The sequence below is a fragment of the Pinus tabuliformis genome, chromosome X (genome assembly GCF_031772625.1).
Source record: "Pinus tabuliformis cultivar Carrire ecotype Pingquan chromosome X, CPIR1, whole genome shotgun sequence".
Lineage (NCBI taxonomy): Eukaryota > Viridiplantae > Streptophyta > Pinopsida > Pinales > Pinaceae > Pinus > Pinus tabuliformis.
The window spans coordinates 1234814599-1234841091 of NC_142308.1; the positions used below are offsets into that span (position 1 = coordinate 1234814599).

Consider the following 26493-nt stretch of genomic DNA (forward strand, 5'->3'; position numbering starts at 1 on the left):
CAAAAGCAAACACTACTCCTACTCTTAAGCTAACGGTGCATGGGCCTAATCACATGAAGTGATACTTCCAATGTAGCCATCGATGCATTGGTTGACCCATGTTGGTGAAGGCATGGTCCGCGAGCAACCCAGTTGTGTGAACCAATAAACAAGAAAGATATAACAATGAAGACAAACACACTCCATGTTTCAATGTGTCCACGGAACATGAGTGAGTACATGACATGCAGTCCTTGGACTTGTCACGGTGCTGTGCGACACTACATGCAACTGTGAAGCATACACATACTCTTGACTGTGACATGTAAGCAAACGAAAGAAACAAAGACAACTTGCGTCGTGCACATGTGCTTTCAATGTAAGATTCCTCCAATGCATGAGTGATGGGATCGTGCAGTTTGAGTGGAGGAAGTATGATCTGTGTGTGAGATTGATCTTCAATGCATACAGATGAGTGATGAGGAGCCTTGGGTGTTTCAACAATTTCCTGATCGGAAGTGAAACCAACCTCAGGACAGCGAGGGCTTGACATAACCATCAGCTTGGGCTGAAGTGCCTCGACAGTTTGGGGGGTTTCGACTTCATCGTCAGATAGATCATCATAAACCGGTGGCTTCGAAAAATCAATTGTGATAGAATCATCATCGTGATCAAATATGGGAGTAAATAGATCACGACAACTACGATCAACAAAATCAATGATTTCATCGGCATCCTCATGATCTGATGAATCAAACAGAGGGGCAGATGAGAAGCGGACAAATTCACCCTCTGTGTTTCCGGAAAAGGCAGATGAAAAGTCAAGTGGATTTTCAATGAATAATTTATCCTCTTCGCTATTTGATGATGCACTGACATTCTGTGTGTCTTGCGAGTGATCAACAATGGGTGCATTTGTAAATGAAGGTACATGTGAAATCATGGATGGCAGGTTCACCAAAGATGTTAGGAAATAACGGAGGGGGCTCGGATAGGAGAGAGTCATCCTTTGTCGAGTGTTGATACTCAAGCTCCCAGTCATACTCTTCATGAATGACAACGCATGTTGGTTGTGCAACACCAATTCCATCAATGGCCTGATCCTCGTTCACAACAAGTGTAGAGTCCGGAATGGAAGAACACAAGACAGTATCATCCAGAGGATCATCCAAGTATGAAGACGGAGGTTGTACAAAATGCATATGACAACTTGACGGACTCACAACCAAATCTGCGCAAAAATTAAGCGAAGTGATGTTGGGAAGATGTGACAGTTGAATTGATGTGTGTGCCTGATCTCCTGCATCACTCTGCAGTGGTGGAGTTGTTTGATGAAGGGACGATGGATAGTCACTTGTGACAGTGACCGTATCCGTCTGTGATTGCGCAACTCCATCACTGAAGTATGTTGAGCGAGGCTTGGGCTCATATTTCTTCTTGGGATTGACAGATTTGATAAGGCAATACTCGAATCTGTCAATGAGATATTGAAACTTCATCTAGCTTCTCGGAGCTTGAAACTGCAAAACACGGAAGCGTTGCCAAAAATCATCAGGCGATTCATGCAGAGCCTTCCGTTGTTGTAACAGTTTGTGGTCAAGATGTTCTAGATCAAAATGATGGAAAGTATCTTCAATGAGATCATAGAAGTGCTCAAGTGAGTGCACGCTGTCAGCTGGTAGGCTGCACAACCACCGATGTGGGGATTCGCGAAGTGTGTATGCAAGCAGCAGATTGGCCTGTTCGTCAGAACATCCATCTTCCTCGTCAAGCATGGCAAGGAAGTCATGTAAGAACACAGGCTAGGCCACTTCGCCTTCACCATCATACGTGTATGTAGACAAGAGATCAAAAAACTCCCTCGTGATGTGGATAGGTTCGGCATGTGAAAAACATCATGGAGGGTTGAGAGTGCAAGACTCCATGATAGATATGCAAAGGTTCAAAACAGGATGAGAGGACATAGCTTGTCATTTGGCCCTCCTTCTAGCGCTAGAAATGTTGACGGTGTTGGACTCGCCAACATGTCAAGGGATCTCCCTAGTAAGAAGTCCAAATTAGACCTTAGACCGTTTGGTGTAGGAGTCCCAATAGTGGGTCGTACGGTAATGCCTTGACCGCGATTTTGTACAGAAGCAAGTAAGATAACTCTATTGGTAGCAAGGGTGTGACAACTGCAATAAGACAAGGAAGGTGCATGAACGGTTCTAACACAGAGAGTTGGGTGAGTGCGCCCCTTGGAAACCTGTGATAACACGCGGCTTGGAAGGGAATAGACGAGCGAAGATGCATCACGAACTGGAAAGCAATTTAGCTAACAATCCAAAGTGATGGTTAAACCAATCAACACATTTCAGTCAGATTCATACATACTTATACAAAATAGTCCATACTTGCATGTGTAAGCAAACAAATACATATACCATTTAGAGTAACAAGATAGCTGGAATACAATATGACATATGCATGAAACGTGCTGACTCTGTTGTATTAAGAAGTGTAAGTTCTAGTCATACAATACATCCATGTCCAACCACTAGTTCCGATAGCGGAATGTTACAGCCACAACCGCCTGCTCCTCCAAAGAGATATACTAGCTTTGCGCAGTGGAGAAGCCAAGGCTCGTTACAATACTGTCCAAGCTCTCTCTAAGATAGTCTTATTGGAAGCTTGGTTGACCAAAAGCCTTTACAATGAGTTATGAGGTTCTATTTATAACAAAGGGTGGGGTGACCCTTGACATTCCCCTTTGTGACATTTCATCTACCCTCATGACTCTTCATCTACTCTATGACTGTTACATCCAACTATCGACACTTGAACTTCTACTTGACAAGACGTTACATTACAATGCACATGTGCCCATGTGAGAAAAAAATGGCTTGAGCAAGCCATGCAAAACATCATTGACACTCGGTCCATTGTGATGAGACCAACTCTTTGACATGTTTGTGATGGTGAAGGTGGTGAGCTGATGCTAAGCTTGGTCGTCTGTGATGGTGTGCATGCGCTCCATGGTGACATCTTGCTGAAGCAAACTCTTGCCTCCGTTGCATCTCGGTGCATTGGTGTGGCTCTTCCATCCAACTCGTCTGCTAACATGCGCATGGTCTTCTTGGGTGCGGCTGAACCAGCAACATGTTGTTGATGCATAGTGTTTGCGCTGATCTCCAAGCATGTGCTGGTGTCTGTGCGCATCAACTTGTCAAAATACATGTTCAGCTCCAGTTGGACTTGCTTCTTGTCTTTGCCTCGGTGAGTGTGCCAAATGGGTGGGATCGCATGCGTGCGCACAATGACATGCATGCTGTTGAATTCCCTTGCATGCGATCAACAACACTGCTCACCTTGTCTGCTCCATGTCAGCTACTGGGATGGATCTATAACTTGTACAGGTGCAGTTTCATCCGTCTGTGCATGTTGCACCCCCTGCTGTACCTGTTCCTGCTGCACTTCATTCTCTTGTCTATGCAGCTCCTGTTCTTCCTTGAGTTGCTGCTTCAGCACATGCAACTCCTTCTCTGCTCCGTTCTCTGCTTTCGCACGATCGTCTGGTCTTGCTGTCACCTCATAGCCTCAATCTCCAAAGTTGCTGTCATCACAAGTGGATCTACTTGAACTTGCAACTTTGTTTCGCCTTTGCGTTGTCAACAACCTTCCTCTTGCATTCGCCGCATGTGGGTGTGCTGCCTTCTGCTACTGCTGATGGTGTTGATTTGGGGTAGCAACAAATGTGCTCTAGCCATGAAAATTGGTGGAGAGGCTAAAGCACATGAGATCTCCAAGACCCAGAAATGGTTTGGGCAGATTCTAACTGGTTTGGGAGATATTAAAATAATTAATATTTTTAATGGAGTTTCTAAGTCCAAACTTAGGAAAAATAAAATATTAATGGGTATTAATATAAAACTGGGTTAGAAGGGTCCAAAAGTCATGGATCAAGTCAAATCTAATCTTAGCCGTTGATTAGAGATTTAATCTCGGCCGTTGATGGACCAACGAGAAAAGTATAAGAGAAGGCTTGAGGGTCAGTTGGAGAACACACCAAGAGAGATCAAGAATTCGATTTTCTGGGGCAAGGTTTGCTGAGGAAATCGAGTGAGTGATCTGAGTTGCAGCTGAGGGGTAGTGAATACATAGCAGAGAGGCAGAGTTAGTACCAGGAGGATCAACGCAAAGCCGGGAGAGGTTGACGCAGAGCCAGCTAGAGGCCACGCAGAGGCAACCAGGAGCTGCACAGAGCTAGAGAGGCCAGCGTGTGAGACGCAGAGGGTCTAGGGGCTGACGCAGAGGCTCCAGAAGCTGACGTAGAGGCCAGAGAGGCTGACACAGGGCCTAGAGGCAGCGCTGGAGGATTTCATGGGACAGACTAGGAGCTGGAGAGCCGGATAGGGTGACACAGTCCCTATCAGAGTGATGCAGAGCAGCAGAAGCTGCATTGTTGCTGTGGGATCGTTCATCCGGTGATTTAGCTAGAATATCTGTCTTCGACTGAGAGGTACTACTACCGAGGGCATTCTTTGTTGGGTGAGCCATTTCTGGCACCCAGGTTGTATTTTGAAACTGCATAATAATAAAACCCTCTGAATAGTTGCATCGGTTTCCCGCATTGGGTTTTTCCGGGGACATTGGTCCAAAAACAACGGTGTCACTTGTGTGCTTGTTTATTTTCAGTTGATGATTTGTATGTGTTGGTACTGTACTTGTATTTATTTTCAGTATTTACATGGTAAATAAATTGTTAAGTAATTGAACAAGTAGGAAGAAATAAATCAGATAGTATAGGAAGAATTTCTAATGGGTTAAACTTAGAAATTCCAACAGATGGTGTTGCATGCTGTGATGCTGCCGCCATCTTATCTTGATGTCCTTGTCTACAAACAACTTGGTGTCTTCATAGGTAGGTAAGCTCATAGACACTTGCTTGGCTGCAATCCACATTGTGCTCTCAACGGTGTCCTTTGACTCTCTCCTGAAGGCCATTGTACTTGTGTTGCTGAGAGGTAGATGAACAATTGCGATACCTGTGGACATGGCAACACTCATGGCAAGCAATCTGTTAGTCGAAAACCAAAACGAACTTGAGAACTGACTTGCAACATGCCTGTGTGACTGATTATGAAGGTTGCGCAATTTCCGCTGGGTGGTCGGGAAACTGACTACCAAAACTGCGCAAAGCACAGTCTGCGTTGTTAGGAGGCTAACTGACTGCTGGAACTGCGCAATGCACAGTCCAGCCTGGCCTGTTGAGGACTGAAATTGCGCAATTTCAGTCAGCAATGACATGCAACCAGCAAACTGCATTGCGCAGTTTTTGGGGCTAGCAGGACACTACCTCCAAGAATTGCGCAATGCAAGCCCGGAGGTTAGTGCTGGGCGAGGCTTGTGCAATTTCTGGAGTGAAGGTAGAGCCTCTGCTTCTAGAAATGCGAATGTGCCCTTGAGGTGAAAGGGGTGCACTCCAAAATTTTCCTTGATAATGTATTGAGGAATACTTTTTTTGTAATTGATCATATTCTAGAGTAGAATGGCTTGTAAGTTCTCCACTTATGCTCAATTAGTAGGCTCTACGCTGGCCCCCCAAGCCTCAAAGCCACAAAGAACAACAAGCACACAATCTTGTCAAGGAGGTGCATCTTTGAAGTTATATCTTGAAATGTTTATGGAAGTAGTAACACTAACGCACAGATGAAGATGTGCCCCTTATTGAGTTGTGATTGGGATGTTGACCAAAATATGAAGATAGACCAATAAAGTAATCCCCCAAGTAAGTTCAAAGCATGTTTATCTAAATTGGCTTCACCTTGAAGAAGAAATGAAACTTGGAGAGAGCTTTCTTTAAGGTGTTAAAACCATAGCCTTATTCTTGCCTTGGTTAACCATAAGCTGTTGATGACAACAAAAGTAGGCTAGGGCATTGAATTGTCTTTAAGAGCTTTAGAGAGAGAATGCTAAGGGGACCACATCATGAATGAATAGAAGCTATGTCACATGGTTAGGGTTCAAATTCGATGAGGTTCACCATTATATATATATAAACATAAATTAACATATTTTATAACAAGTTTCATATATATTAATAAATCTATGAAAAAAGTAATGCAATAATATTTTATTATATAAATATAATATATAATTTTGTGTTCATATGAAAAAATTGTGATAAAATTTATATTTATATAATATTATATCGTTGTAATTATAATTTATTAATGTAACCATGAATGATTTAACTATCCTTTATTTATCTTTTATTTAAATTGCAAGTTGGAATTTGAAATTGGCCACTTGATGGAAATTGGCTGCTCCATTAATAACTTTGAATAGTTGTGCGAGAGCACGTTTCTTTGACCTAGCACAATTCATAATTTGGTTCAACCATCACATTTTGTTCAGCGTGTACAATTCATAATTTCTTTTGACCATCATTAAAATAAAACATAGTGATATGCAGACAAGTCACTAAGGTAACATTTGACTGTTACTTGTAGGTTTTCTTTTGAACTCCATTTAAAAATTGATGGTCATGCCAAAAATTTCATCGAATGACACATTTCACAGTTGAGGTCCGAGGGAAATTTTTATGCATTTCGTTTCATGCTATTCAAAAATATTTTGAAATATATGTCAGGGAAGTCGCCAAAGTAACGTTAGAGAGATATTCGAGGATTTTCAATGTAAAAATTGATGGTCATATACGCCAAATGTTGATTTTTGGTACCATTGGATGTGCTTTAGCCTTGAAATTTGGAGGAGAGGCTAAGGCTAAGGCGCATGAGATCTCCAAGACCTAGAAATCGTTTTGAGAAATTCCATCTGGATGAGGAGTTTTTAAAATAATTAATATTTTTTAATGGGTTCCTAAGTCTAAACTTAGGAAAATAAAAATATTAATGGGTATCAATAAAGATAAGGATGAGAAGCTTCTAAGAGACGGGGATCAAGTCTGTTTTAATCTTAGCTGTTGATTAGGGACTTAATCTCGACTGTTGATTCATCAACAGGAAAAGTGTAATAGAAGACTTGAGGGTCATTTGGAGACACACCAACAATACTCAGTATCTCAAGGAAATTTGATTCTCAAGGAAGAGGAGATCGATTTCAGAGGGAGTTGGAGGGTGGAGGAAGAGGAGGGCTTTAGCAGCAGGCAGTCATCGAGGAGGAAGTGACGCAAGGTCAATGGAAGACAACGCAGAAAGAGAGACGCAGGACCTATGCAGATTGATGCAAAGGGACGCAGAGCTACGCTGGATCAATCAAAGTGACGTGGGGGTGACACAGAAGTGGGAGCAGGGTCTCCAAAGTGTCATATAGTCTCAAAGGGAAAGTCTCAGGTGTTTTCTTTCAGTTTCTTTGTAAAATCATTCCTTGTAAAAGCAATTGTTGCTGAAGATTAATAAAGCCCTCATCTGCTGGACCGGTTTCCCGCATTGGGTTTTTCCGGGGGCAATTGTCCAAAAATAATTGTGTTGATGTGATTGATTCTTGTGCATGTATTTTTCTCCGGGTAATTGTGTGATAACTGTGGTAGAATTTATTTTAATATTTGCTGAAGGAATTTCGTAAATAACTTATTGAGAATAATAAGTAGGTGAAATAAATCAGTTGCTGCAGTGATAGAATTTCAGTTTAGAATTTTTCCCACCAAATGGGCCATCAAAGGGCACAATTAATGTTGGAGGTTCGAGTGCAGTTCTAATACATCTCATCTTCTGTTATTGAGGTAACTGAAGACCTTAATTACAGTCAAGCCTTAGTTGAACTTGAGCCACATTTAAAGTTTATTTAAGGTTCGCCAAACTTCGAACCCCAACGTTCAAGTTCGGCGAACCCTGTGACACTGAATAGCAGTAATTGTTGAGAAATTGGGAGGCTTACGATTTAGATTAGATTTCTCTTTCTTTGATAATTGTTTGTGAAGTTTGTTGGCCTTTTATTAATCTTTATTATGTTCTTTCATCAAACAATTACCAAAAATGTAAACATGAAGATCACAAGAAAACAATGAACACAAGATATAGGCTCCAAGCCAGGGCAAAACCCCTCCAAGGGGAAAACCCAAAAAAATATTTTCTTATAGAATCAGATTAAAGTGAGATATCCAAGACCCAAGATACTAACCTTCTAGATGCCAAGTCAAACCCTCCTTCTGCACAGCAAATCCATCAATAACAAGAGACCAGCAACAAATCTTCAACAAGAGATATGATAAGGCAGAACTTCCACAAACCCTTCTTCAATTTCAGACTTTGGTCCTCCTGTGAAATTTCAGAATCAATCAAGTGAATTGTGTGTGTCCAAATGGGCTGATCTCATCCTCTATTTATACTGTCCAGAGGGGTTTGAATAGACATGTCCTTTGGGACAGGGCTGACTTGACATCTAGAGGCATTTTTGACCCAAAATTACATCTAGAAATTTTTTTCTCTTTTTCTTTACAAGAAGTCCAAATAGGACTTTGACTCAACAAATCCTAGAAGCATGAAGAACATACTTAACTAATAAAAATAATAATAATAGTAATTTTTTTTTCTTCTTTTTGCTTTTACATAAAATGTACAATGACATAAGTACAAAGATCATTATGAAGACCGAACCTAGATATGTTTTCCAACAGTATATGTGATCAAGACATCGTGTAGGGGATGCCCATCATTAATGATGAGATGTAATCAAGATGTGGTGTAGAGGACACCCCTCATCATATATGTTTTACTTGAGCAACTCCTCAAAGCTATCAATCTAGATCCCTTTTTAACTCCCTGGGCCATTCAAAATTGGGCCATTACTATCTCATAGAGTGTCACGATAGAGATAATGGATGGCTCAGGATGACAAAGTCATTCATCCTCTAAAGTAGAGTGTTCTTGGGCACAAAATCGAAAGCCTTCCTAAAATATTAAATACAACAAAAGGCCTTTACTTGAAGAGTGAGGATGTGTTTTCATGGGTCTTTATCTGCTGTAAAAGATGGGTAATTTGTCAGGTCTGTCATTGTTTCTCCATGTGTCTATTATGCTGCCAGCTTAAAACAACTGTCTTTCTATCTGTCAATGTTGGGTCTTTTGGGCGGAATTTTTGCTCCTGGTATGCTCTTAGTTATAGGTCTGCTACACTTTACTTTTTGTTTCTACTTTGTTTGCTTGTCTTGGGATGCCCATCATCAATGTACAATGACATAAGTACAAAGATCATTATGAAGACCGAACCTAGATATATTTTCCAACAGTATATGTGATCAAGACATGTTGTAGGGGATGCCCATCATCAATGATGAGATGTAATCAAGATGTGGTGTAGAGGACACCCCTCATTATATATGTTTTACTTGAGCAACTCCTCAAAGCTATCAATCTAGATCCCAAATAAAGTTGGTTAGAGGGACCCCTTTTTAACTCCCTGGGCCATTCAAAATTGGGCCATTACTATCTCATAGTGTCATGATAGAGATAATGAATGGCTCAGGATGACAATGTCATTCATCCTCTAAAGTAGAGTGTTCTTGGGCACAAAATCGAAAGCCTTCCTAAAATATTAAATACAACAAAAGGCCTTAGAGGATTGTTTCCCAACTTTTGAGATGATTACTTGAAGAGTGAGGGTGTGTTTTCATGGGTCTTTATCTGCTGTAAAATATGGGTGATTTGTCAGGTCTGTCATTGTTTCTCCATGTGTCTATTATGCTGCCAGCTTAAAACAACTGTCTTTCTATCTGTCAATGTTGGTCTTTTGGGCAGATTTTTTGCTCCTGGTATGCTCTTAGTTATAGGTCTGCTACACTTTACTTTTCGTTTCTACTTTGTTTGCTTGTCTTGGGATATTTTGGCTGCTTGGCTGCATGGTTTCTTGTCTGTGGGGATCTATCTGTCATGTGCTGCATTCATGTGGTTACATTTTTGCAAATTTTTTATGGAATTTGAGCCTTGACAGATTAACTGTTTTGATGTACCTTTAAAATCCTATATTTGCTGTGTGCTTGGTTTCTGGCTTTGTAGGACAAGTGCTTATGGCATTCGACCTACCTAATTTCTTTTTTTTGTTTTCCTTTTTTTATTGAACTTCAATTTTATTTTTTTTCCTGGATTTTCCTGTATTCAAAATTCAGTCTTTTTAAATTGAAAATTTCACTTTTTGAAATAAAAGAAAATTCATTGCTTTCATATCATGTTTTTTTTTGTTTACCTTTTACGTGGTTGCTCAGCTTCCTTGTAAGGTTGCCATCCACGAATTTGACTTTATAGTCTCTACAGGCTCATGTGCTCTGATATTTTCTCTGATACCATGTAGGAAATTAGGATACATGCATGTGTTGATAAAATCACTAATATTTCTGCGATATGCTGAAAAATCGTGATTTTTTTGGCCCAAAAAAATCGCGATTTTTTCCTTTCCTGATTTTTGCTGATTTTTTTCCGATTTTGAATAATGAATATATTTTGTATTTTTTAATATTTGGGATGTTTCTGAGAAGATGTTTTCTGGACCCTCACCGATTTTTTTCCGATGCCAATTTTTTCAACACTGATTCATGCATGCAATGGTGCATCAAGAGAGTAATATGACTAAAGTTTGTAATGCTGCACCTATTCATTTCTTACGCACCTGTCTCACTTTACACTAAATATTATTGAGTGTTATGACTCTAACAAGTTTATTTACTAATTACTATGGAATAGATCTCCAAGTAGTCAGATCTAGACTCTCCTTATGTGCCTAATAAGCCTGAAAGAAAAGACCAAACAAGCCAAACAACAAAGATGGTGAACGCAATGAAGTCAGATGCATTTACATAACACCCAATGTATGGGCTTTCCTTCAATTTGGACGTTCCATGGTCATGCAAATGCCAAAAGAATTTTCATCAAATCTTCATAGATGAGCCTAATTGCTGTTGAAATGTCTGTTGATGCTCTCTTATGTCTTGACTTATATTTGTTTCTTTATTGCAAAAATTTTAGGTCATTTATTTTTATGGATCTCTTTGGGAGATGCATGAGCATAGGGAAATGCACATTAGTGCTTAGCAAACGGGAAAATGCCAAAAAATGATTTGGGAACAAAGGTCCATTGTATAGAACTAGTAGTAGTGATGTTATCATGTAGCTAGCACATATTTTCATGGATTTTTCGTAGGACTCCATATTTCATGTCAATTTGATTAATTGGGAATCCCCAAATTGGCCAAATTATATGGGAGAAGCTATGTCTAGGTTGGGAAAGGGTTGGTTGCTAAGCAACGAAACCATGAATATTTTAACAAGTAGGAAGGGTGTTAATTTTAGGTATGTTCTATGCTTAGAGCAATTTATTTCAATTTTCACAGTTAGCTCCATATATTTTCCAGATTAGCAATCACATCAGCATCAAGTAAACTGCAGAAAATGACTTGAAGGCCACCTCTATTTATATTAAAACATTGGGCACATGTGGGGTTTATTTGGTTGCTGGCCGACCTTAACGAATTGTCTTATAACGCAAATAAATTCATAACTCCATGAATACTTATCGGAATCGGATGATCTTTAGATCAATCCTACACCTCTCGATGAGAGGGATCCAAGAAAAATATCAGCTGCCATAAATAAGATGACCCACATGGAGTTTGGCCCTAGTTGCCAATTTTAACACTCCCTCTCAACTAGGGAGAACTCCATCCATTGATCCATATGTCTGACTGTACTATCTCTGCCATCAGTGCCTTGCACTGCTCTGCTTTGATTTGTTGAGCTCTGCTCTGCTCTGCTGAACCATGAAGAAGAAGAATTGATCGAGAATGTCTCATACCATTCTCTACTGACCCGAAGTCAGTTTCATCTGAAGAGAGTGTGTCACATCACTCTTACTGACCCGAAGTCAGTTTTATTGATCCCAAATCAATAACACAAAAGAGTGTCTCAAACCACTCATACTGATCCCAGATTAGTTTCATTGATCCCAGATCAATGTCACAAGAGAGTCTCAAACCACTCATACTGATCCCAGATCAGTTTCATTGATCCCGAATGAATGGAGGTTATCCTAGCATAGGGAATACGGTAGATACAACGATGCGTCCATCGATAGTACTACTATGGTCCCTATCCTCATTTCCCTGCTCATTGATCAGATGAGAGGTACTTCCCATGAGTCCGAGACTACATGGGTAGGATGCCTCGACAAGAGAACTAATCATCTTGTCCACAGGAGAACGAATCATCCTGTCAGTGGATGCCACGGAGAACTAATCATCCTGACCCACAGGAGAACTAATCACCCTGTTCCACAATAGCCACGGAGAACAAATCATCCTGGCCCACAGGAGAACTAATCATCCTGTTGCATAGTTGCCACGGAGAATAAATCATCCTGGCCCACAGGAGAACTAATCATCCTGTTCCACAGTTGCCACGGGAGAACTAGTCATCCCGGCCCATAAGAGAACTAATCATCCTGTTCCACAATTGCCACGGGAGAACTAATCATCCTGGCCCACAAAAGAACTAATCATCTTGTTCATAGCGCACCACCAGGGGAGGGTGAGTCACCCTGTGGTCGTATGTTGCTCTAATAAGTACCCCAAGTCCCCCAAAGCTCCCAGAGCCCAATGCATGCAACATGTAGGGCCCTTATAAGAAGGTCTCTCAACGACTCCAAGTCGTCTGGGAAATTCACAGATTTGACCTTTCCTCGGGGCTTTGACAAAATGTCTGCGACCTATACATCAGTCTCAATGCGATGGAGCCTCCTCGCTCATCGACTTACCATATCGCAGATAAGGTAGTATTTGATGTCTATCTGTTGGAGCAATCATCGAATACGGGATTCCTCAATAATCGAATCCCCCCTCTGGTTGTCACAGAGAATCACAGTGGTATTCATCATGTGTACAAACAACTCACTTAAGAGCTTCTGCAACCATGCAGCTTCACACGAGATCATACTCGTAGCTATGTATTCGGTCTCGGTGGTGCTTATAGCAACCGACTTCTGCTTCTTGCTCATCCATGATATCGAAGCAGAATCCAAAGAGAACCAGCACTGAGAAGTGCTCTAATGATCCTCCACACTACCTGCCCAGTCAGCATTCGAATAATCATGCAGTTTCATATTTCCGGCAGTGTATCTCAATCCATGAGAGATTGTGCCCCGAAGATATCTCAGAAGATTCTTGGCACCAATCCAGTGAGGCTCAACCAAATATGAGCTCACCATGCTAATTGCAAAACATATGTCCGGATGGAAGTTCACCAAGAAGTTAGAACATCAACGCGAATGAGTTTAAGAAACTAAGAGGCATTTCCCAAATTTGGTCCGACATCACTACCATATAACTTTTGAAAGTTGAGATCCTAGAGGTAGTCACAGGCTTGCAGTTTATCATTCCACATTCGGAATCCAACTCCCTCTTACTTTTATAAATGAGAGGGTCTACACCTGTCAAAAATATGTCGTCCTCATAAGGTGCTGGTATGAGAAGTCTATCATCCACAACCTTTGGGTAATGGTTTGGATCGGTTTCACTCCTAGTGAATCTCAGCTTCATCAGACAGCTATCAATCCTCTCATACTACGCCGGGGTATTTTGCTTCAAGCCATAGAGGGCTTTCTTCCACCTGTATACATGAGATTCCTGATCATGAATCTCAAACTCCTCGAGTTGTTCCAAACCTGTGGACTTGCTACATGAAGGGAATGGTCTTCTTATAAGATTTTCCTTCAGTACATCTCAGATATGTACCTTCATGCTCTTCTTGAATTTAGGCATCCCTATCACCATCTGACTCACATCGGGTAGGGCCCCAAAGGTAGACCTCTGGTGTTATAGATGCGATATGTCAATTGACATGATCCCCAATGGACCATCCTGCAACTTGATACAAATTGCCAACCCTGGACCCATGAGAAAAAGCATCTTTGAAAATTATATTTTTTAACACGTACCTTTCCATCAATGAATGCCACCCTGAAACCTTTGACTTTCATTTCCGATATGGACACCAGGTTCTTCTTGCGATCAGGTACATAAAAGAGATTCTATAAATGAATCGAGCTACCCTTATTCAATTGAGAGTTAACATTCCCTACACCCTTTCCAGGATAGGTGGCATCGACTCCAAGTATAATCCCACGATTGTTTCCATCTCTACCAAATTAGAGAGTGCACCCTTCTATTCAATGAAGTGCCTTGAAGCACTACCATCAATAAGCCAGATTCCCAAAGAATCTGAAGGAGAGGGCCAATACAAGATAACACTTCTTTATCTTATCAGAAACAACATTTGATTCTTCATACCTGGGGTTCCTTGCTTTCTTTGAAGAGTCGACCATTTCCTTGATGACCTGCATTACCTATCATTCTATCATTCCTTTGATCATTGAAGATGTCCCTGGAATGATTGTTATCTTCATCAGGAGATGTGTCTTTGCTATTTGGACACTCCTTCGCATAATGGCTGAACTTATTGCAACCAAGGAATCCGCCTTTCCTTCCACCCTTAGATCCGAACTTCCTAATGAAGTGATCTTTAGGTAGGCCATCAAAAACTTCCGCTGTGCCATTCTAATAATATTCTTTGCTTCGACTTCACCCTCGGTGAATTTGAAGAGGGATGAGAAATCCACTGATCCTTTTGTCCTTTCCCAACTGTCTTCGGTGATTGCTCTTTCACTCTTGCTTGGGCATTGTCTTCACCTCAGCTCCGATACCATGTTAATTTTAGGTATGTTCTATGCTTAGAGCAATTTATTTCAATTTTCACAAGTAGCTCCATATCTTTTCCAGATTAGCAATCACATCAGCATTAAAGTAAACTGCAGATAGAACATAAACATAAATTGCAGAAGACAAGTAGAGAGAGGAAGAGATGACAAGTGTGTTGAAATGACTTGAAGGCCACCTCTATTTATACTAAATCGTTGAGCACATGTGGGGTTTATTTGGTTGCTGGTTGACCTTAACGAATTGTCTTATAACGCAAATAAATTCATAACTCCATGAATACTTATCAGAATCGGATGATCTTTAGATCAATCCTACACCTCTCGATGAGAGGGATCCAAGAAAAATATTAGCGGCCATAATAAGATGACCCACATGGAGTTTGGCCCTAGTTGCCAATTTTAACAAAGGGCTACCCAAAGATTGAAATAAGTTGAGTGTGTCCATTGGGTTTAGACATGTTATTAATCTAGGATGAGGGACCCAAAGAATTATGTGGGACACCTAATTATAATTGATAAGCTTATTTGGTGAATCTTGTTTATGTATAATCTTGACTTGATGTATAATGTGATTGAAAGGTCATGTTCCTTTCACTATTTCACTATCTTAGAGGGTTCGCCCCTGTTGTATTGAACTACAGTTGGGCTTATTGCATACCTTTAGGCATATTTGTTTGTTTTTTGTGGAGGCAAATATAATATTCAATCCATATTTGAAACATTATCTCTAAAATGGTATCAAATCTAGGTTGTTGAGAGTCAGTGTTGAAAATATCGGTATCGGCAAAATATTAGCGAGGGTCCAAAAAACATCTTATCGACAATATCGGCGAAAATATCGGCAAATATCGGCAAGCATAAAAAATGCATAATATATTCATTTTTTCAGATTTCTAAACATATAAAGCAATAACAACATGAACTAAACACATTGACAAATAAATATGAAGAAAGCACTGATATATATGATGTCAAATAGAAATGATACATCAAACTTCAAAGGCGATACCAAATCCTGTTGATCCCTGATAATTGTCCAATGAAGGACTCAAACAAAATAACGTCACATATCCTGCTGATCCCTGATAATTGTCCAATCAAGGACTCAAACAAAATAACATCACATATATAAAATTTTAAAAGTATTTCATCATCATGAGTTATAATCTTATATGTAGCAAAAGTTGCAAAACAAATAAAACTAGCAGCTAATCTATCTGAGACCATTGGCCTCTCCCTAGCAACTTCTTTCTGTCTTGTTTAGCAATTGCTTCAAAAGCTTTTTGTATAACCTCTGCACTAGAAACCATACAAGGCATTACATCTGCATCATGTGCAGAGAGTCTAGCTAGATGGTATTTCAATCGTGTAACCCCTCCTGACATCTTGGTCCCACACAATTTGCATGATATATATGCCCAATTTGCCCCACCAACAGCCTCCCCATACTCCCAAAATGGGTCCAAGGCTTTTGGCATATTTGACATTTGTAGTGAACTAATTCAAACCTAGGGCACAAAACAAACAAAAAATTGGCATTAAACCCCCCAACACAAAAAAAATAAGTAATACCACCTCTTTTAAAAAAAATTACTACATTATTTGCATTTTGCAATGTGAATGAAAAATGGCAATAAGAGGGTGCATAAGAAAGTTGAAAAAAAATGAAGCTTGCTGTCCAAATATGGAGAAAACCCTTGCATTGGCTCATGGGCACGAAAATCATAGCAAATGGAAAAAAACAAAGAAACAAAATGTTGGTAGGCAAAGAGGCAAGCAAGCATAACCCTAAATCCATGAAAAAATCATTAACATAGGGGTTTTTAAGAACATACCTGTTAATGGAAGAAATGATGTTTGTCTCACTATTTTTCAATCTTTGATCCACAAAAAAACCTTGGTGGTGATGATTGTTGTTTGATCCTCAAACCCTCCTTGACAACCACCACGAAACTCTTCCCCTTCCTTCTCCAACACTTAAAAACAAAAATGAAGAAAAAAAAGATTTAACTCTTTTTCTAGCTGCAGCAAAACACGCCCGGCGATATTTTACGTCGTCTCGCGATTTTTTGCTGAGATATCTCAGAAATATCGCGATATTTTCTCGGCGATATTTCAGCTCACCAAAAATATCGCGATATTTTCAATATTCGGCGATATTATCATCACTAACTTGAGACAACACGATGAATTTGTGAAAATTATGTCCACCATGAGAGAAATATGTTTTGGGAATGGAACATAGCCTGGGGCTGTTGGCAGTATATCCAGGATCAGCATTCAACTTTAATTTAAGGGGAAGGCACATTGGAGAGCTGCTCTTTTTGGTGACGCCAGATACTCAGTCCTTGTTGATTTTACAGGAATTTGGCACTGCCTAATAGTCACTGCACTGTCCATAGTTTGGAATTTAGGGTGCAAACATGTTTTTGCTCATGAGTTTGGTTCACTTAAGTCTTTTTGTTGTAATTAGCAGGAAGAGGTACATATGCAACTGTTGGCCAAAAGCTATCTTCTGATTAAAGATGTCAATGAATTAGATGCACATGTTTATTCATATTTTATTTCTGCACTAATGGTGCTGTGAAGAGGATATGATTTTCGAATGTATATACCCCTCTGCCTTTGCTTTTGCTTTTGTAAATATATCTCTGAATACAAGACATTTAAAAAAAAATTGTCAACGAGATATGCATTAGTTCATTCTCCAGATGTAGAGTTTATAAATTTGAAAGTGATGAGATGCACTGCTTGTCCTAATAAAAGAGATTTTCCTTTCTGCAAGAGATGACAAGTTTCAAACGTTGATACTTGATTGCACATTGTGTGCTTTGGTGCAAGTATAAATTGAAACTAGCCGCAAACTTATATGAAAGGTTAATATCAATGGTCAGATTACAGGTAATGTGGTATCTAATGAACTTACCGATCCTTTCAAATATGTCTCAAGAGTCCTCCCCGGTGGATGTCTTTGGTGGAAAGCACTTATCCTATGGTAGAATTTGTTGAGATGACTTGTCTTCTTGATCAAGCAGTTTTCACTGATTTGTCTTCCAGATGGATATTTCAAATTGGACCTACCACGATGTAATTCTCCATACCCCCAGACATATCAAATATTATCATCACTAGAATTATTGCTTACATTAGTTGTTAGGAGCAAGTTTGCAAACATCATGTCGGCAAAAATATTGCTGAGGGTCTGGAAAATATAATATTGGGAACATCGGGGAAAATATCAGAAAATATTGGCAATATATATATATATATATATATAATTTATTTTTTTCAATTCTTTAAACATCTAGGGCAACATCATTAAATAAATGCATCCCCACATAAATATGAAAAGGGAAATGATATATAATATGTGTAAGATGTCTAATGATACATCACACACATCAACACTGAATCATATGTCTCGAGTCCCAAATCCAAAGCCTCAAAATATCATCGAAAAATATAATAAATGTGTCTTATCATCATGAATCATCTACAATGAAATGAGATAAATAAACTAGTGATTTCCTATGCCCTTTTTACAGGAAAAGCTAGTGACTCTAGAAATGTCTCATCCTTTATTTGAAGAAGGCCTCGGGGCTGGCATTGGACTTTGACGTCCTCTAGAAGAAGAAGAAGCAGAAGCTAGACTCTGACATCCTTACTGGTGGGCTGGTGCTACTTCCAAGTCCAGCCCCTTCTGTTGGAGTCCATTTCTCATTTATATAGCAAGGGTGCATACAACCAAAATAGCACCAGCCCACTGGTAGAGGACACTAGAGGCTGGACTCTTTCAGAGTCCATTTCTCATGTATATAGCAAGTAAGGGTGCATACAACCAAAATAGCACCCAGAGAAATCCATTTCTGACCAAAAATACATCGACCAAGAGGCTATAAATGGCCTTTAGAGTCCAAAAAAATCATGGTACAAAAAATAACTACATACCATCAAAGTCATTGCCTATATTGGGATCCTCATCATCAATATCACAAGCAATAAAATAAAATACGAAAAGCTTAACATGCCAAATCAGTGATTTTTTACTAGTGTCATGACAAAGGAATTGAACAATTAATGCCACCAACGTTGAGGTACACAGAGGGTTTGGTGCTCCTGATTAATTGCAATTTCCATACCCTCATACATGACAGAATGTAATGGAAACATTGCAATCATACCGATATTGAAATTCTGAAAACTGTTAAGTCTGCTGAATTTTGATTTAGGGGAGTTCAATTTGGAGTTGGAAGGGTTAGTGTAGGGTTTAGTATTGAAGGCTGTATGGCAGCCGTAAAGCAAGATAATTTAGGGGTATCAAAGTAGAAATTGAATAGGAATAGAGTTTATTGAGGTTCTTTTTGAGGCATGGTTCTTGTTCTGAAATCTGAAATGTGAATAAGCAGAGAGTTCAAAGTACATATGGTCAGCAATAACATTTGGGCAAATGTTGGCTGGCAGTTGATGGCCTTTAAGTGGTAGTCGTCTTCTACAATGCATCTGAAGGCATCCTTTAAGAAATGAAAATATTTTTGGATTATGATTGAGCCACTTATTTAGAATAAGAAAGCCCAAATTACATTAGTCAGCAATAACATTTGGGCAAATGTAAGCTAGCACTTGATGGCCTTTAGGGTTGTCCTCTACAATACATCTGAGGGCAGAAGGCATTGATTAAAAGGTGAAAAGCTCTCAGGAGCATCATTAAGGTATTTATTTGGTGGGGTAAAACACAAATGCAATTAGAAGGCAATGCAATTATGAATGCAGCAAGGAGAGTTCACATTATGTGTACTGGTCATGCCATGATTGATGCATATAGATAGGTTTATAATATATATACTTTTTTATGTACTACTGATTTGCAATTGTAGGTTGTCGTTCCAACATTTTTCCTGAAGTTTTTATAATTGTTTTATAGAAAATGTTCTAGGATCATTCTTCTTCCAGGAAGACATTCCAAAGATCTATAAATATAAGAGCATAACCTAATGTCCCTGTGAGCATGCTATAAATTCTGCAAGCCCATTTCTCTTTCTCTGATAAAACGCTTCCCTTTTTTGATAAAAAAACCTTTATTTTCTACAATTAAAAATTGTATTTGAAATCTGTACTTATCAGTGATTTTGACTCTGCCTCTTTCCCTTCAACACGTTGTGTTTATTCTCAATCTGCTTGTGCAATACTTTAATACTATTCTCTTGCGTATTTTGTGATTGAATATTGCTAATAGGTGTTTCTAAATTTTCATGAGTGCAAGCTACATAAACCACAAGCTTGTCATGAGGACTTGTTGAAGCATTTTTTGTTAATATTTTTAGAGACTAGAGGTCAGAAATTTGAGTGATTTTTGATGATGAATTGGTATTTAGTTTTTAGAGTAGTTTGCCTGTTAATGTTTACTTGCCACGATTTAAATTGATGATTTCAGCTATGAAGCTACTACTTCTAAACGTAGCCGTAGTCTTACAAGGGAGCTTGCCACCAGTGGTCTGGCATCAGTTTTCTTGGTATGTGCTAGATTTTCCTGTCATTTCTTTTGTGAACTTTCAACTGTGCTATTTGTTAGGTCACAGGTGCTAGTTTACTGCAAGATTTTTCTTAATTATTGCTTGATTGGAATATCAGGGCAGTTGATTATTTCATTTTTGTTCAGTTCTTTTGTAATTTTCAAATTCTTGCATATAAGTTCTAAAGACAGCTTCTTATTTATTTTCAGGGTTTTGGATCCCTATTTTTGCTTTTAGCTACAGGCGTCTATGTATGAGTCATACCGTAAAGCAGGTTTTTAGGTTGGATACCAAACTGTGCTTTAAAAAGCATGAGCATTTGATGAATTATGGGATTACTTTTAACCTGGCAGAAAAAAGCTTGTCAGTTTTTCTTTAGTTCAGTTTCTGGAGATCATGTTATTGTTATTTAAATCCTTTTAGGAGTTTTGGAGTTTTAAGATCCCAGTTCGGCTATGTATATGCGATTAATTTGAGAATCAGATTTGTTAGTTTGATTTAATGACATTGTAGTTTGATTTTATGCCCATGCGTTTGTTGTATTATAAATGTTACTTCCAAGTTATTGCTGTATACGTAATCCCATATATTTGAGTTCTGCACTTCAATTGTTCCCATGGCCATACTCGTTTCTTCATCAAATAAGGGGGTTTTATTAGAGAAGTGGTATTCCAAGGGATGGTGCTTTAAAACGCTGCTTTTCCTGCCCCAGCTGTCTTGGAAGATGATTATTTTAAGAAACAGATCTGTTAGTTTGAGTTAATGACACTATACTCAACATTTTTTTATGCCCATACCTTTCTTGTATTATAAATGTTCCTTTCCAGGTTATTTAATATTGCTGTATACAGAGTCCCATATACTTGAATTCAACACTACAATTGTTCCAATGGCCATACTGATTTCTTCACTAAATGAGGAGATCTGATTAGATAAGCAGTATTCCAAGGGTGGTGCTCTAAAACACTGCTCTCCTGGCCCCGCTGTCAAGTTGAAAGGCAAAATGGACCTTTTTAAAAGAAGCTCAGTATTTTGGTTTTTTGTCTCGGTTCATTTCTAAAATAAGCTTCTGATCTTTGTTCCTCAAATAAGGTTCATCTTGTGGTATGCCATTGCCCCATTTTTACGTTTCTTGTCAGTTATCCACGTTCTTGACCAAATGACTTTTCCTTTGATCTTTTAGCTGTACTTTTTACATTTTCATAAAGGATCAAGACCTGCAACACATGAATGTGTTTTTATTCCATGTTTCCACAATTTCATGCAACGATGCTCAGAATTACATCTGTAGTTCAGGATATTTCCAATCACTTATAATCCATTGCTTTGACTCTCTTACATGGCCAGCTTGGTTGCAACAGCTGTTTGAGTTCTTTGTTATAAAATTAATTGTTGTGATATGGGAAAAGGGTAGAAGCATGAGTGTGAATGCACTTACTCAAAACTGTGCCTTTCTTTGTATTGTTTGTGAGTACGTACATTATCAAAGGCTTTTGAAAAAAACTAGAAACTAAAGATAAGTATTTTCTAGATTCTTAAAGGATTTTCTTGCTAAGCTATCCTAAAGGTGGATCTAATCTTAAGATAAAGTTCTTTCCCAATTATTAAAATAGATAGGCCTCCTAATATAACATTCCTTTTGTACTCTTGCTAAGAAATGTAATGTTGCTGGGAAATTTTTAGTAAAATTGGACCCGTTATTAACAATGACTAAAAATAAGGCTACATCATCTCAAGTAACTACTAACTTTTTGCTCAGAAAAGAGTTATATGGAAAATGCCAAAGCCCCAATAGTGGGAGTTGAAGTACAATACAAGAACTTTCCTTGGCTGGTGGGCCTGCAGCTATCAGGATGCTGATACTTGAGCGGGAGTTGTTCCCTTTTGTATTGGAGGAGGCATTGCTGATTATCGTACAATCAAGAGTTGTTCACTTCTATATTGGAGGCATTGTCGATTATCTTGTGTTTTTGATGACTGCCACCCTCTTGTGCCAAAATAAGGTCAATAGATGAGGGAAAACTTTGGGGCCTTTCTTTCAACTTCTTGTGATTTCCTTTATTTTAGAGATTTCTAAAGGGTATTTTCAACTGCTTATTTTTTGTGGTTGGATGAATTGTAATCTATGATGTAGAAAGAACAGACTCCTCTTATTATGAAAGGATAAGAGGACATCCATTACATAGAAAGGACATGCAGAAGAATATCTGGGATTACGGAAATGAAACTCGTTCACATATATACTAAATTGGAAATATCTCATACCACAGAATTGCAAGAAAACAATGACTCATTCAAATTTTTCTCAATCATCTCAGAGTGAGATACACTAGGTAGAAAACAACACATTGTAATAATAGTATCAAAAGTTGGAACCGATCATTGTTTCTTATATCACAAGTTCAATTATAAAGCTCAAAGAAAGAAGGTTAAGTCATGGTAAAGACAGATGAGTGGGAAGCACCCTGGGGTCATCACAAGTTTTATCTTTCGGAAGAGACATGCCTTGTGAAGAAGATTATCAAGGCAGTCAAGGGAAGAAAATTGTTGGGAACCTAATCCTTAGGGATTATTTAAATTTGTATTACTTATTTCAGAGAAAGATGGAAACTTGCAAGTGAACTTGAACAATCATTGGGAGTCCAAGAGACCTCTTGGAAGATAAACCAATTTAAATTTGTATTACTTATTTCAGAGAAAGATGGAAACTTGCAAGTGAACTTGAACAATCATTGGGAGTCCAAGAGACCTCTTGGAAGATAAACCAATAATAATAAGTTAATGTATTTATGTGTATCATCTTAATGAAAAATGCATCACATGATTATCTAAAGCCATAGTCTAAATCTCCAGAATTATTGGGATTTGCTTTTTTCTTTTCCCTTGAAAATTACATCTGTACGAAAAAGAAAATTACTTTTGTAGGATTTTAAATCCACACCTGTACATTAATAAATCCAAAACATAAAGTTAATAATAAATGAAGCTAATAAACTAAATAAACTTTATAAAAGATAGTGAATGTGACCTTTTTTTTTTTTTCAAAATTTTCAATATTTTTGAGGATTTTCATTATAAATTTGACAAAAACAAATTCCCTCCAACATATTCATCATACCCCTAGTTTTCCAGGAGGAATTTGGCACTCTAAAACTCAAGATATGGCTCTAGGAAGTTAGCACTCAACGAACTTTGATTTCATATTTTAAATTAATTACAAACCGTTGATTTGAGAATTTATTCTTTATATCATATGCATTGTGGGGAGACACATCGTGGTATTTATGTTGTTATTGCCTCCTATCATAAGTTGTACAAGTTATGGAAGGTATAGAACGTGGAGCTCGTGCTAATATTTTGCACACATGCTCGTGCATATTTATGTTCCTAAAAATCTGGATAACAATTAATTTTAGATAAAATGCATTTTGAATAGATACTAACCATTTATGGATATGAAATGTATGAGGGGTGAAAATGTATTTGGATATAAAAATAATCTATTTGTGGTGTGTGTATATATATATGTATGTATATATTCAGATGTGGGTGATAATGGGAGGAATGATGGGCTGACTCTCTCTACTCTGCTTTTCCAAGACCAAAGGTGTTGCCACGTTAGTGGCTTCTACTTTCGATGTTTCCGATTCTTGATATGGTCTCACTATGTCCTTACATCACTATTGTGAGGTGTATGAATGAGGATGACTCCTCTTGGGGGAGTTTCATTTGCAGATTCGTTGTGGGCAATAAATGTTGCCTCAATTATTCCTCTAGTATGACGATCATATCGTGGCATTTTTGAAGCCTCTATTTAGCCACCAAATATCTCACTGAAAGCCACATCAGAGGTCACTTGGAGGAGGGTAAAACAACTTTCAAGTACCATAGATGTAATCCTTTTTTCTTGTGGCATATTCTTTCTATGTGGTACAATTATTTCATCTCTCTTAGCTTCATTTGCACATGAGGCCACACGACTTTTGCAGGTTTTGGGTCAGGGTATACCTTGCACCCTTCGCCTCCGAAACTTGCCTTGTCCATACAGAGCTGGAAAAAAAAATGAATTTCTAGATTTTTATTAGATATATGGGGGGAGAATTTACAATTATATGGGTCAAATATACTAATTCGGTTTCATGCCTCAAAAAGGTCATTGAAGTGAAATAGGGCATACCACAAAATTACCAATATCTGCAATGTGAAGGGAAGGTCCTCCAAGACCTCACACTACTCAAAGATACTTGTATATATATCTATCTACAATAATTTTAAACTCTATACTATGTGGAGGTGCTCTTGGTGCTAGGCTTGCAAATGGTACAACTATCTCATTCAAAAATGCAATTAAAGGGAGAGCTTTTGGTTCAATGGAACAAAAACCAAAATATTCCAAGTCCCTATATTCTTGAGCAAATGGAACACGCCCTAGCTTTGGAGGTCAAAAATACAAAGGTCTCTCTCTCTTTACAACCCTCCCAAAAAAGGCAATCATTTGTAGATTCAATGGTTTTTAGCCAAACCCCAATGCCAAAAGTCAATGGATTCTTTCGTCATGAACACGAAACTGCGATATGCACTTGTGCTACAAAGGATTCTCCATAGTCCGATATGATACTTAAAAGGACTTGGACTTTGTATTTCAAGAAGAGCCATGGTTTTGGGGTAATGCAGGACTGTTTATCACACCATGGTTTCTAGAATTCAATGCCACATCTATGGTGGTTATCACCATGCCGATTTGAGTGAGGCTCCCAAATCCTCCCCTCCCCTTTTGGCACCATAAAGTTCATGAAGACATTGGTATTGCATTGGGAAAATTAAAAAAAAGAGATATGGAAAGAACAAGAAAAAGTCTCTTCATCTTTGCCAGAACATGTGTGGAAATAGATCTAAGGAAAGGGCTTCTAGATCACATTGTCTTGAAGTACAATAACTTATAGTGGTCATAAGTTTTGGACTATGAGAACTTGGCATTTAGATGTCGTGAATATTTTCAAACAGGTCACCTACATAAGTCTTGTTCATTGGCTAGGAAAAACCCAAAAAGGAAAAAGAAGCAACTTAAGCAACCAAAAAGATGACATTTCTCTAAGATTCCTCTTTCAGAGCATGAAGTAGAAGAATCCAAAGAGAATGTACAAGATAAAGTGGAAGAGGAGAATATGACTCAGAGTAGTCAACAACCAGTTGAGATCTCACCACATAGTACATGACTGGTTATTTAGACTCAACGAGACTCTCCTTGCAAGCACGTTGATTTCAGAGGGATTAGGGGGCTCCAAAAGAGCTCATGTATCAAAGAGTTATGACTCATATAAAGAAGCCCCCCTAATGGATGCAGATAGATCATTGGCAATGGTGTTGATCGAACCTATGTCAAATGGTTGGCACAAGGTGCACAAAAGGAAGGGTAAAAACTCTGATTGATGTGGATTTGTTGGTTTTTTACCATCATCTTCCTTTGTATATGTTTTTCTTTCTCCTTTCTGTCCATGTATTTAAAAGTCATTGACATTATTTGACCCTACTTTGTTCTATATTTCCATTTATCCGACATGTTTTCTACAAATATCACATACACACTTGGTGTGGTTACAAGATGTAATTTTTATTCTCTTAATAAAAATGTAACATTTTTTTTCTCTGGAAAAAAAAAGAAATCCCTGGATGTGGACGTCATAATAAATTTGAATAAATAAAAAATTAAAGATTAAAAATCAATAATAAGATTAAAAAAATAAAAATCAACAAAATAAAATAAATCATGAGACATTTGAGAAACAATTATGTATCCAAGTAAAGTCAATCGAGGATAAAAATTATTTAAGTAAATTTAGATATCTAGGAAATTGAGTGAAACAACAATGTTCACAAATTTGAAACATCTTAATTCCCACATTCTCAAATGGATCTAAATAATAATAATTAAATAATTATAATAACATAAATAAAAAACACAATAATCTAAAATAAAATGCATAAATGCAAATTCAGGTAATTTGGTAGTAAAAACTTTTAGATTGGAGGACACGTCATTAATCCACATCACCGACCACATCAACCGCCATGTTAGCACGTTCATTAGAATAGTTTTCCACGTGGATTTAGGGGACATGTCATTTGCGACATCGTCAAGGCACAATGATATTACAAAACCTCTTAGGGCCATAAATTTTCATCCAGAACTCAGAATGAAGGAAATTTTATATAGTCGGAAAATTCTCGAAAATATAAGATGATGGAAACCTCAAAAAAAGGAAATTATGAAACTTAAAAGAATCAAACATAAAAGCATGAAAAG

At 38.3% G+C, this 26493-nt stretch overlaps 1 protein-coding gene across 1 annotated transcript in view; it reads left to right on the plus strand.

The window, feature by feature from the left end:
* Positions 1-20712, plus strand: part of LOC149144409 (uncharacterized) — a 45408-nt gene extending 24696 nt beyond the window's left edge. The window contains exons 3-4 of the mRNA XM_089447460.1: positions 20111-20189; positions 20399-20712. Of these exons, the coding sequence (XP_089303586.1) occupies positions 20111-20189; positions 20399-20446 (127 nt within the window). The 3' untranslated portion in view covers positions 20447-20712. The remainder of the gene's footprint in view (positions 1-20110; positions 20190-20398) is intronic.
* Positions 20713-26493: the final 5781 nt, after the last annotated feature.